Source organism: Microcaecilia unicolor, chromosome 4 (genome assembly GCF_901765095.1).
Source record: "Microcaecilia unicolor chromosome 4, aMicUni1.1, whole genome shotgun sequence".
NCBI lineage: Eukaryota > Metazoa > Chordata > Amphibia > Gymnophiona > Siphonopidae > Microcaecilia > Microcaecilia unicolor.
In genome coordinates this window covers 298,199,274-298,211,899 of record NC_044034.1, presented here as the reverse complement: position 1 = coordinate 298,211,899, position 12,626 = coordinate 298,199,274, and the positions used below count along the sequence as shown (strand labels likewise).

Genomic DNA, 12,626 nt, shown 5'->3' with positions numbered 1-12,626 from the left:
CCTGCTCCGGAAGGCACATGTGACGGCCCGTCTGAAGTTTGCCAGTGAACACCTGGATGATGCCGAGAGTGATTGGGAGAAGGTGCTGTGGTCAGATGAGACAAAAATTGAGCTCTTTGGCATGAACTCAACTCGCCGTGTTTAGAGGAAGAGAAATGCTGCCTATGACCCAAAGAACACCGTCCCCACTGTCAAGCATGGAGGCGGAAATGTTATGTTTTGGGGGTGTTTCTCTGCTAAGGGCACAGGACTACTTCACCGCATCAATGGGAGAATGGATGGGGCCATGTACCGTACAATTCTGAGTGACAACCTCCTTCCCTCCGCCAGGGCCTTAAAAATGGGTCGTGGCTGGGTCTTCCAGCACGACAATGACCCAAAACATACAGCCAAGGCAACAAAGGAGTGGCTCAGGAAGAAGCACATTAGGGTCATGGAGTGGCCTAGCCAGTCACCAGACCTTAATCCCATTGAAAACTTATGGAGGGAGCTGAAGCTGCGAGTTGCCAAGCGACAGCCCAGAACTCTTAATGATTTAGAGATGATCTGCAAAGAGGAGTGGACCAAAATTCCTCCTGACATGTGTGCAAACCTCATCATCAACTACAGAAGACGTCTGACCGCTGTGCTTGCCAACAAGGGTTTTGCCACCAAGTATTAGGTCTTGTTTGCCAGAGGGATCAAATACTTATTTCCCTCTGCAGAATGCAAATAAATTCATATACTTTCCACAATGTGATTTTCCGGATTTAATTTGTGATGTGCTATCTCTCACTGTTACCAATAACCTACCCTTCAATTATGGGCTGCTCATGTCTTTGTCAGTGGGCAAACTTACAAAATCAGCAAGGGATCAAATACTTATTTCCCCCACTGTATGTCTGCCTACTCATAGGGTGCCTAATTCCTGGACTTGGGGCCCGAGCATAGAGACAATGGTTATGTCCTGAAGAGCTGCATGGTGGGATGCCATGTAGCCACAAAGGAACAAGGCATACTCCTCACTTAGTCTAACAACCAACCTCATCTATTTCATCATACTATCCACATTCAACATGGGGAAGAAAGTCTCAGGCATACGTTAATTGCTTTTTTTTTTTTGGTTTTTGTCCTTTGCTTGGTGTTAGTGCATAAGAAGTTCCTTTGAAAGACACATGGACCCATGTCTTATTGTACATCAAAACAATAAATCTTAAAGCAAATAAAAATGAAATAAATTAAAAAACACTGAAAGTTAAGATTTGTTCCCCTCCTCCCCCTCGCATGTTTTCAATGCCCCAGTGTACACAATACCACTGTAGTCATGCAATGTAACTCCAATGAAGGGCCTACTTCAGGATGCCATAATGGAGCACTGTGGGCGTCACAGGTTCTTCACAAAGACCTCCACCTGCCAGAAAGGAAAGTTGTGATTTTGTTAGAAAAAAACCCAAGCTCATCTGTTAGGTGTCAATGCAAATACAGGCTTGTTCTAGTGTCTGGGAACTCTTAATAAAAGTATATCGCTCAGAGATTACAGACAGGCTAGTGAGATTTGATGCACAGTGGTTTATAATATATTGGGTATTACCTTTCCAGTAGTAGCTTAAGGTGAGTTACATTCAGGTACAGTGGGTATTTCCCAGTACAAGCAGGGCTTACAATCTAAGGGGGCAATTCTAGAACAGGGTGCTACCGTGGATGCCCCCAATACTGCACAGGGAGTGCTTATTCTACAATGGCATCTGGGAACCCTGATTTTGTTATGGAATGCTAGCGCAAACCTATACTGGCAGGTCTGAATTTTGGCACAATCATTTACGCTAGATCAACGGTAGGCGTAAATGGCCACACTTAGGCGCCCCATGCAATGTGCGCAACTTACAGTATTCTGTAGGCTGCTCGCATAAGTTGGAGACACCTATGCCCCTCCAATGCCCCATCCACATGTACATCCCCTTGCAGTTACACGCTATAGCACTTATGTGCTATCCTATAGAAGAGTAGGCAGTGCACTTATGAGCACAAGGCACACATAACTGCACATGTCCACTTATAGTATTGCCTTTTTAAGTTTGTTCCTGAGGCAATTGAGGTTAAGTGACTTGTCGATTATCATGAGCAGCAGTAGTGGGATCTGAACCCTGGTTTCTATGGTTCTTAGCCCACAACTCTAACCCCATTCCTCCATATAACATCAGTCATATTGAAGCCTTTCTTCTATTAAATTAAGTAAAGGTGCAGCAATCCTGCCTTGATAATTTTTTATATAAACCTAAAATAACTAATAAAAACCTTTGCACTGATAATCAGGTGGACAGTTTAAATAAACACTATCTGGATGGGGTAGGTGAAAAGTTGAGCAATTTGCTTGGGTTGAGGTCATCAGAGCCAAAATCTCTACCCATAGTGTTCCTTGTTGTTTATTCATGAATGCTCAAAGACTATGGGGAACAGGGGGTTCAGTTCGGGGACTGTGTGGAGGGGGGTTGTCATGTAAAATTATTGATGCTGGTTCTGTATGTCACTTGGATTATTCATCATTAATAAACAGATTCTTTAATAATAAATAAACAGTATCACAGATTTTTTTTCTTTCAAACTTTACATTTTGTTTTCCTTCTAGCTCAGTCAGAACTGTGCTTGAGATTTGGTTTCTTTATTTGCAATTAATCTAGGTCTTTTTTTTTTCTTTTCCCCTTCCTATAAGCCAATCTTCACAGCAGCAGTCCTCAGCTAGGTGCCAGGTGCAAAGGCTTCTTTCGCCTGTGTCATTGTGGTTCTTAGATTTGACCATTAGGCATCACTGCTGAGTAATGACAGAGGTTTCCTTCCCCCTGAGGGCTCTGAGCACTTCCTTTACAGCATCCTCAGCCCTACCCAGCCCTCTTCGATGTCGCCTTTGGCACATAACCATTATACCTCTATTGAGGAAATCTAGACTACCCCAACTTGACATTTCGTCCTTTAGATTGTAAGCTCCTTTGATCAGGGACTGTCCTTCTTTGTTAAACTGTACAGCGCTGCGTAACCCTAGTAGCGCTCTAGAAATGTTAAGTAGTAGTAGACAAGAGATTCCTGATCCAGGAATCAAAACCAAATTCACCGCATGGCAGTGTGTAGGACTTGCAACTGAGCCACTAGGCCCTTTTTATGCTGTCCTGTGGAAAAAACAGTGTTTATAGCTTTAAAATCTCTAAACTGGCAATTGACATTTCTTCATGCCTTGGAGCAGGTGCAAAAAGTCTACAAAAAGTCTGTAAGCCCCCTTCAAATCTCTACATGCAAGCAGCAGGCAGCGTGATTACCTCACTGACACCGACTGTGGCCTGGAAGATTTAAGGAGTGCAACACTGCAGGAAGTGGGAAAGGAAAGAGAGGTACCAGATTCCGCAGGGAGGGAAGTGGGATGCCGAACCAGCAGCTCGCTTGGGGGGGGGGGGGGGCAATGCCATGGGTGCTGGGATACCTTCAGCACTATGTTTTCTGTCCTCTGGTCTGCTAGATTCAGAGGTGTGTGAATAAAAAATCAGAAACAAATAAATCAGTGAGACCAGTTCTTATACCGGCTCACATCTCAACCCTGGTGCAGTAATGTATGGAGTGCTATGCTGTTGGGACCACAGTAACTGATGCTGGGGTACTGAGCACTACTGCGAGTCGAGATGAAGGAGCATTGCCTTCCTTGGGGGTATAATGCTACTCTATCCCCTCAGATTCCAATCCACTAATATGTCTGGTGGCTACAGCAGCGTTGCTAGAGGAACCACAAGTGCTGGTGGGATCGGCAATGGAGATCTCAGACGGGGGTGGCACATCGCTAGAATGCTACTGAGAGTATGAAATCATTGGCGAAGCAGAGTCTGCGGCTCCCACTGCAAACCTTGAACTCTATTTGGAATCTTCTACAAGACCTCCAAGAAGACTCAGATGAGGTAACTTCTTTGGTTGGAAAAGTAGATGGATTGCTTAAATCAATGGACAACATTAAGTGTGTGTGTTCTGGCCAGTTTCATCAAATTCAAGGAGATATTAAATTGCTCCAGGTATTTAAGAGTGTTGAGGTTAAAGATAAATTATTTATACACAAGAAGATTGAGCAGAATTTTAATCAACAGCTGAATCTTCGCATTTTGAATTTTCCAAGGTCCCCTGGGGTTTTGCATCTGGACATGTTCAAGAGTTCTCTTTTGGAAGTTTTGAAATTTTCCCCTAAACTGTTTTCTCCTTTGAATAAGATATTTTATATTAATAGCACTTCTTTGAGTTACCTCTAGGGAGAGCTTCCAGTAGAGTGTGGTTTAGACACACAGAAGGATCTAAATAATATTTCAGAAATACTGGAGCAATCTACAATTGAGTCAACTCAGTGATGAACTCTGGTAACTTCTTTTGTATTACAACAGGATTTGAATAATGTTATGAAATTTTACTTTCATAACTCACATGCACTTTCATTAACAAAAAGTCTGTATTTATCCTGATGTTACTAAGGCTACACAAGATTGAAGGAAGGCTTTTCTTGGGTTAAGACGCTTAACCTAGGTGCAACTTTTTCCTGGCCTATCCTTGTAAATGTTTGGTACAGTTTGGAGGGTCTAAATAAGTATTTTTTTTTTCCCCTGAACAGTTAAAGATTTTCATAGAGCTCAAGAAGACTGTATGAGATATGATTGGTTTATGATGTTTAATATACTGTGTGATATGTGCTATTGTTATTTCTTCTGGTAGTTTATTGGATCTTTCTATTGGATCTTGTAACCTAAGTAGTCTCACTCCCTCTTTTAGCGGTCTAAGGAAGAAGCAAAATTGTTTTTCAACGTTTGCTTTCTTTTCAATCTCTTATTTATTTATTTGTTAAGAATTATTTACTGCCTTTTTGAAGGAATTCACTCAAGGCGGTGTACAGCAAGAATAAGCCAAACATAAGCAATAAACAATTACAGCAGTAAAAATATTCAAATAACAATATAAAGAAAGACATAGTACACTACTTACAATGCCAGCATAGGGTATAAGCAAAGATGGAACATATAGATACATAAGAGAGTAAGAGAAGCTAGAAAATAAGGGGACTAATTTAAAGGAAGTTGCACATGAAGTCAGAGAGGTTTTTAAATATTATCTCAGCTAGGAGTGGATAAATATGTCCTGCTACACGTGGTGTGTGTGTGTGTGTGTGTGTGTGTGTGTGCGTGCGTGCGTGTGTGTGTGAGAGACTAACAAGTTAGCTAGTTCTTCCATTAAAGGCCTGGTTGAAGAGCCAAGCTTTCACCTGCTTCCTGAAGTACAGATAAGTGCAGCCTTTTAGGGAGTGCATTCCACAATGTGGGGGCTACTTTGGAAAAGACTCGCTTGTGGATAATATATCATGTCTTTTGGAGAGAGTGTGGTTAGGGATACTCCTTGGGAGAACCTTAGTGTCCTTGGAGATGTGTAGAGAGTGATCCTGTTCAAGTACTCGGGGCCATTTCCTTTAAGGGCCTTAAAGATCAGACATAGAGATTTCAATTTAGCCCTATATTGTAGTGGTAGTCAGTGAAGGTTTTGCAAAAATGGTGTGACGTGGTCACGTCACTTACAACCTTCTATTAGTCTTCTGTATTTCTGTAGCAAGTGGATACTTGTGGAATGTTATTTCAAAAGTTGCAAAAATAAAAACAAAAAACAAATAAATCTCTGCAAGACAAAGCATAAGATCTCCTGAGACTGTGTGATCATCATCTATTCAGCATGAGAAAAACAAAAAATGGCACAAGCTGCATATCTCTAGATACTCAGCCATTTCTACAGTTCACGAATTTCGCAGAACAGATTTCAAAGAATCGATGCAACTCTTCGGACAACTCACCATCCATCACATGTTCAACGTTTCTTGTTAGGATTTTGCTCCAAGGAAGGTGCCACTTTCTATATGTAACCTGTGTAGGTTCCTTGTAACTATGCCCCAGTTTTGGTCAAACACCACCCTGCAGGAATGCCTACCTGCAGTCTGCATAAACATTTGCATGCTGGTACATTTGTATTATACCAACTTGCTTCTAAGTTCTCACAATTTTCTGTGTGAGCTTATTGCTGGTGCTATCACAGACATTCAGCACAACATTTTCTCCACAAGTTTTCACTTTTCAGATTCACTGGCATACCTCATGAACTCTTGATTCCTTGTAGGCTGTGATACAGTTGTAAACAAAAGATTATGCACATCTGGTAAAATTGTATGTTCCAATGAATCCATAAGTGAACAAAAGCTAACAAATTCTACATAGTACAAAGTTAAACATCACATCTTTCAGTGAATTTTAATATATAAAGACTCGCTCCCTTTGCTGATTTTAACAAGTTGAAAATAATAAAATGTTAATTGACAGGTGCAGAAGTTTGGACACCCTTCATTTGTTACAAACTTTGTAAAAATTTGTTAAGACCCAAAAGGTTTAGTGACTCACTAGGCCTTACAATAGTCAGGTGATAACAATTCTCTGGTGGTACAAATACTCTGACACTTCTAATATTTCTACTTGTGACTATTCTGTCTACTTTTAACAACCTCTAATAGCGACCTGAGCATTTAAAAATGAAGAAATTCACTTTTATAAAGAAGGGAAGACTATAAAACATCTCGAAATGCTTTCAGCTACCAATTTCAACAATTAGAAACATTGTTAAGTAATGGAAGTTATATGGAACTGTTGAAGCCAAGGCAAGATCTGGAATATCAACACAAGCCTGATAGAACTGCCCAATAACTAGTCAAATCTGCAAAACAGTTTAGATGACACTGGAGCAGCTGCTTATACAACAATGATTTACATGGGAAGGCTGTTAGGAAAATAAATGCTATATGGCCATCAACTTACTATAAGTAAAGCTTCAACCACAAAACAAAATGTAAGTTAATTCACAAGCTAAGTCGAAATTTACAACAAAGATATTGACAAGGAGGAAAAAGACTTCAGAGACTCAAAACCATGTCTGCTTTGTTGGTATACCAGACTTTCAGTTGAGCAGCTTCCTCGCCAGTCAAAAAAACCTCCTTTTTATAACACTTTGTGTTTATTGTATCCTAACTTTTATCACTTTTTTTTAGTTTTTAAATATTTTTAAACTCTTTATATCACAAGTTATTCTTAAATGTACTGAAACAGGACACTTAATCTTAATTCCAAAGTCAGTTCGCTCAACAGAGCGCTTCTGTTTCACTAAAGCTTCCTCAGGAGTGTCCCCGATTTTCTTGCATAAATATGTCCTTCCAATTTTCACTCGTTCATTTTCACATTGCTTAACTGAAAATCTGGTATACCAACAAAGTCGGTATGGTTTTGAGTCTCTGAAGTCTTTTTCCTCCTTTTCAATATTTTTGTTGTAAATTTTGACTTTGTTGATTAACAACTTGTATTTTGTTTTGTGGTTGAAGGCTGTTAGGAAACCTATTTCATAACCTCATCACAAAAGTCATTGGCTAAAATATAAAAAAGAAAACGTTTAGAAGTCTTACACTTTCTGGAACAAAGTGCTTTGGACTAATGAAACAAAAATTGGACTGTTTGACACACAAGCTATATTAGAAGAAAGAGGCTGATGAAATTGAAGAAAACACCTTGCCAAATCACTAAAGAAGAAGATGGACCCATTATGCTTTGGAGTTGTGTGGCAGGCAGTGGCACAAGAAATATAGTTTGGGTGAAAGAAAAATGGGTTCCACTAAATATCAGCATATTCTAGAAACTAAAGTCCCATACTCAGAGAAGCTACTGAAGGTGAAAAGAAGTTGGGTATTTCAGTGAGACAATGATCTGAATGTAACTAAAAAGCAACCATGAAGTACTTACAGGGACGAAAGATGAAGGTTATGGAACAAATTCACAATTCCCAGATCTGAATATTGAAAATCTGTGGGGGCAACAGGATCTGCATGCAAACAAATCTATGAATATTTCTGAGCCAGAAAAGTTCTATAAGAAAGAATGGAAAAAAAAATTCCAAAAGCAAGAAGAGAGAGACTCTTGGCAGGCTACAGGAAACATTTGGAACCTGTTATTTCCGACAAAGGAGGTGTTACAAAGTACTGAATGAGACAGTACATAAATATTTGCACCTGCCATATTCAATATGTCCAAATACTACAAATAATTATGTATTAAAATTTGCAAAAAGATGTGGTGTTCAACTTTGTACCATTTAGAGTTTGCGTCATCTTCTGTTCACTCGTGATTCATTGAAATGTACAATTTGACCAGGGTGCCTAATCTTTGGCACACAATTATACTTCTGGCTATCTTTTCTTCATATGTAAATAATTTAGTTATCATGTTTGTATTCTGCGTGATCATCTATGCTCTCAGCACATAACCATAAACAGTCATGTATCCATATAACAATAATGTAAAAGTAGATAAACAATAGTACTGTGGCAGTGTGGCTGGAGCCCCATAGACACAGTCAGGGTGCAGTGTAAATCAAAAGGAAACTAATTGCTGAACAACAACAAAAAAAAAACTAAAATAGCAGTTATTTCTATCACAGACTCAGGGCTTAACATGGCAACAATCACATAAACAATGGTTTCACCTCTCTTTAGAAGTCCTATCTTGTTAGGCTTCTACAATATAGTTCAAGTCACTCATGCATAATTCCAGGCCTGGCTCTAGTTAGGACACTCGTCTGAGCCTTCACAAATAAAGAAATGTGCACTTTACATTTGCAGTCGTTTGTTCCTTCTCTTGTAACCCCTGGTGGTTACTCTTTACCCCCATGTGCAAACCTTGGAAACAGGGCCACTCCTTGCTTCCCTGGGTCTCCCCCAGAGGTACTACAGCTCAGACAACACCTTAGGAGGATTCCTTTACTCCGTTCTCCTCCTGGAGACCCCCTGCCTCGGGGTCTCGCTCCTCGAGACCCCTTGACTCAGGGCCTCTCTGATCTCCTCTGATCCAGGGCATTTAACCACCTACTGGCCTGAGTCCCACCCCTTTGACTCAGACTCTGACTTGGCAGGTTAGTGCCACCTGCCGCAAGGTGGCTTAACTGCAACATCAGTGAGGGAATGTTCTCAGGGACACCTGACTCTATACTACTCATTTCCTCACAAGTTTTTAAAATGGATATATATGGCAAAAACAGAGAAACAATAAAATCCCCTCACTTTCCTCCCACAACAAACCTCTCACAATTCCCCCCTCTCTCTCTCTACTACCCCCCCCCCCCAAACAAACCCTGTCCTAGATAGCACAACACAACCACTTCAGAAGGCTTTACCTATGATAGCCTTCCGAGACTCTAGAACACTCCCCCTCCCCCTACACCAAGAAGAATGGCATCTAGGTAAATCTCTCATTAGTACATAATGCTGTCCAATTTTTTATCATAAGGTGTTCAAAATTAAATTTCCCCCAACTAGGGTGAAGGTTTGCAGATAAGAGGTCCATATCTTCAAAAAAAAAAAAAAAAACCCAAGACTTTTACACTTTGGTGAAACTTGGGCATCCCTCTGGTGAATTTGATTTCTCATTTCCAATAATCTGGGTGGGTGCATTCCCTACCCATGAATGGAGAATACATTTACTTGCAATAAGAGTCATTTTATGGAACAGTAATGGCCCCCCTTTATCTAACCCATGAAGAGAGCCTATTTTGTCTAACTATTATTTTTCAGGGGATCTTGCTATTCTACAGCCTAAAATTGTCATGCAGGCGAGATTCTATATACGGTGCCTAAAAAAACTGGCACTGAAATCAGTGCCGACTAAGCATATTCTATAATTGGTGCCTAGATTTAGGTGACGAATATAAGTAGAGGAGTGTGGTAGCTGTGTTAATCCACTCTTAAGGTTATCAATAGAAATCAAACAAAATAAAACATGGAAAAGAAAATAACATGATAGCTTTCCAAGGTTGCCCTTCTTCGTCAGATCGGAAATAAGCAAATGTGCTAGCTGACAGTGTATATAAGTGAAAACATTCAAGCATTACTATGACAGTCTGACAGGGTGGGAGGATGGGGGTGGGTAGGAGGTATGCATGGGGACATCAAAGCATATAATTGATTATAGAATACACTTAGTTGATATTTCAGCACATAAATCTACGTGCATCTGTTTACACCAACGAAAATGTGGCAAATAGATCTAGGCGCACTAGGCCATATTCTATAACTAGGTGCATATATTTTGGAATGCCCATAAAACGCCCATAACCACACCCCTTTTTGCCTGTGCACATTAGAAGTTCGGCGCACATTGTTATAGAATAGGTTTAGCGACTTCTGTGCCTATAATTGGAATCAGTGCTCATTATTGCTTGTTAAGTGCTGTTATCAGTGCTCATTATTTGGTTAAGTTAGGCGAGTCATTATAGAATCTGTGCCGATTTCGGCACAGATCTTTAGGTATGCTATATAGAATCATGGGGGGGGGGGGGGTATGCTATTGCAGGTCAGAATCCTCCTAATCTTTTAGTATTCCCAAAATCAATGATAAAATATATTCTCTGCTCTACCACATTTAGCACACATTGGTAAATAGCTGTACTTCGCTGAAGTAAGCCCTGTGCAGTACTCTAAAACAACATTCCCTGAGCCTCGCATTAACAGTCAACCCGGAAAGGCTCTTGATATTATTCAGCATTGTCCAATCTCCCAAACTTCTTCCCAAGTCATTCTCCCAATACTGTTCCACCTGATCTATGTCTTTGTCTTTCTCCAATTTCCATAATGCTTTGCATAAACCTGAGATTGAGGTTGTGCACTCAGAAATGTCATTGAAGGATGCTCTAATTTGTAACCCCATCCTGAGCCTCAATGAGGCATTTAGGCTGAATAAAGCCAGGCTAAAAAGATGGCTTTATCCAGACCCAGCTCGAATGCCACATTCCCTCTCAATGTAAGCTGATTTGTTGTAAGTGGGTCTCCCTCCTATTTCTGTATGAGCACCCGCTACACATCCCTCAGTGGTTGAATAACACTCCCACCCAATTTATACGGAAGCTACGGTCCCATCCAGTCTGCCCAACAAGATAAACTCATATGTGCTACTTTGTGTATATACCTGACCTTGATATGTATTTAGAAAAAAAAAAAAAGGCAAAGATCTGCCACAGAAATGGCAAATCAAAAGAAAAAAAGCAGATCAAAAAAGACAAAAAAATAGAACAGGAGGGTAACAGAAGAAGTGGTTTATTACAAGTTACCCGACGTGGCCACGTTTTGCCCTCAGGCTGCGTCAGGGGTAAAAAAACTACAAAATAAAAATACATAATGAGTAAAACATAAACTTGATATGTATTTGCCATTTTCAGGGCACAGACAGTAGAAGTCTGCCTAGCACTAGCCCCGCCTCCCACCACCGGTGCTGCCACCCAATCTCCGCTAAGCTTCTGAGGATTCATACTTGGGGCCTGCAGTAAAGAACTAAAATGATACAGAGCATAAAATACTGCTTCTAAATCCATGGGTGTAGATTGCTGTTCAGAAAGTAGCCAGTCCTGGATATGTCTTAATAGACAAGTGTTATTACATAGTCTCATATTCGGCAATCCCAAACCCCTATGACTCCAAGTTCCCAATAGATGGTAAACCTTCACCTTAGGCTTTCTGTTTGCCCAACAAAATTTGATATCAACTAATTGAGATGTGTCAAATCTTTTCATAATAGTTTAAGTGGCAATGTTAGTAACATATATAGCCATTGAGGGAAAATTACCATGCGCATTAGATTAATCATCCCAACCAGAGATAAAGGTAAGTCCCTCTAACTATCTAGCTGTTGTTCAGTCCTTTCCAACATTTTAGTAACAGTGATGCTGCAAAAGTCATAAGCTGCATCCCTAAATATGTATTTATCTCAGTTGCCCACTTCAAAGGAAAGTGAGCTCTCCAATCACGTTTCACCAAAGCATATCTCTTATCAAAGGCTTCAGAGTTAACATAAAGAGCAAGGGTGACAAAGGACACCCCCTGCTTCGTGCCTGAACTGATCAGAAAAATCTGCAACCCTAGTCCATTGACCAATATTTTAGCTCTGGGTGTGGAGTATAGTGCTCATATCACAGACACAAAAAGCCCATTGAACCCACATTTATCCAAGATTGCATATTAAGAATACCCAGTGAACCTGATCAAAAGCCTTCTCCGCATCAAAGCTTAATAAGTAAAGCTTGCCTGTTCTCTCTCCATATTCTATGCATGTCAAGATTTTCCTTAAGTTTTTGGTCACTGATCTTTCCCTTAAGGAAAATCTTTGAAGTTGGCCCAGATTGTTATCTTACCAAAACTGGGAGGGGATCCTACTCTTCCCAAACCTTATAGGCTGATTTCTCTCTTGATTTACAAAGTGAAACTTTTGACAAAGATCATAGCTAATCATTTGGTATTGGTGCTGCTGTAAATTATACATGATTCTCAAGTGGGATTTGTAAGGGAAAGATCAGTTGAGAATCATGTATAATTTACAGCAGCACCAACACCAAATGATTAGCTATGATCTTTGTCAAAAGTTTCACTTTGTAAATCAAGAGAGAAATCAGACTATAAGGTTTGGGAAGAGTAGGATCCCCTCCCAGTTTTGGTAAGATAACAATCTGGGCCAACTTCAAAGCATCAGGTAGTGATTCGGTGTCCTCTAGGGTGTTAAATATATTAAGTGGTAGAA

At 40.2% G+C, this 12,626-nt stretch overlaps 1 protein-coding gene across 3 annotated transcripts in view; it reads right to left on the bottom strand.

The window, feature by feature from the left end:
* Positions 1-1,089: 1,089 nt before the first annotated feature.
* DGUOK (deoxyguanosine kinase) overlaps positions 1,090-12,626 on the bottom strand; it is a 58,676-nt gene continuing 47,139 nt past the window's right edge. For all 3 annotated transcript variants that reach the window (XM_030201788.1, XM_030201789.1, XM_030201790.1), the window contains exon 7: positions 1,090-1,390. In XM_030201788.1, coding sequence (XP_030057648.1) covers positions 1,364-1,390 — 27 coding nt within the window. In that variant the 3' untranslated portion in view covers positions 1,090-1,363. The remainder of the gene's footprint in view (positions 1,391-12,626) is intronic.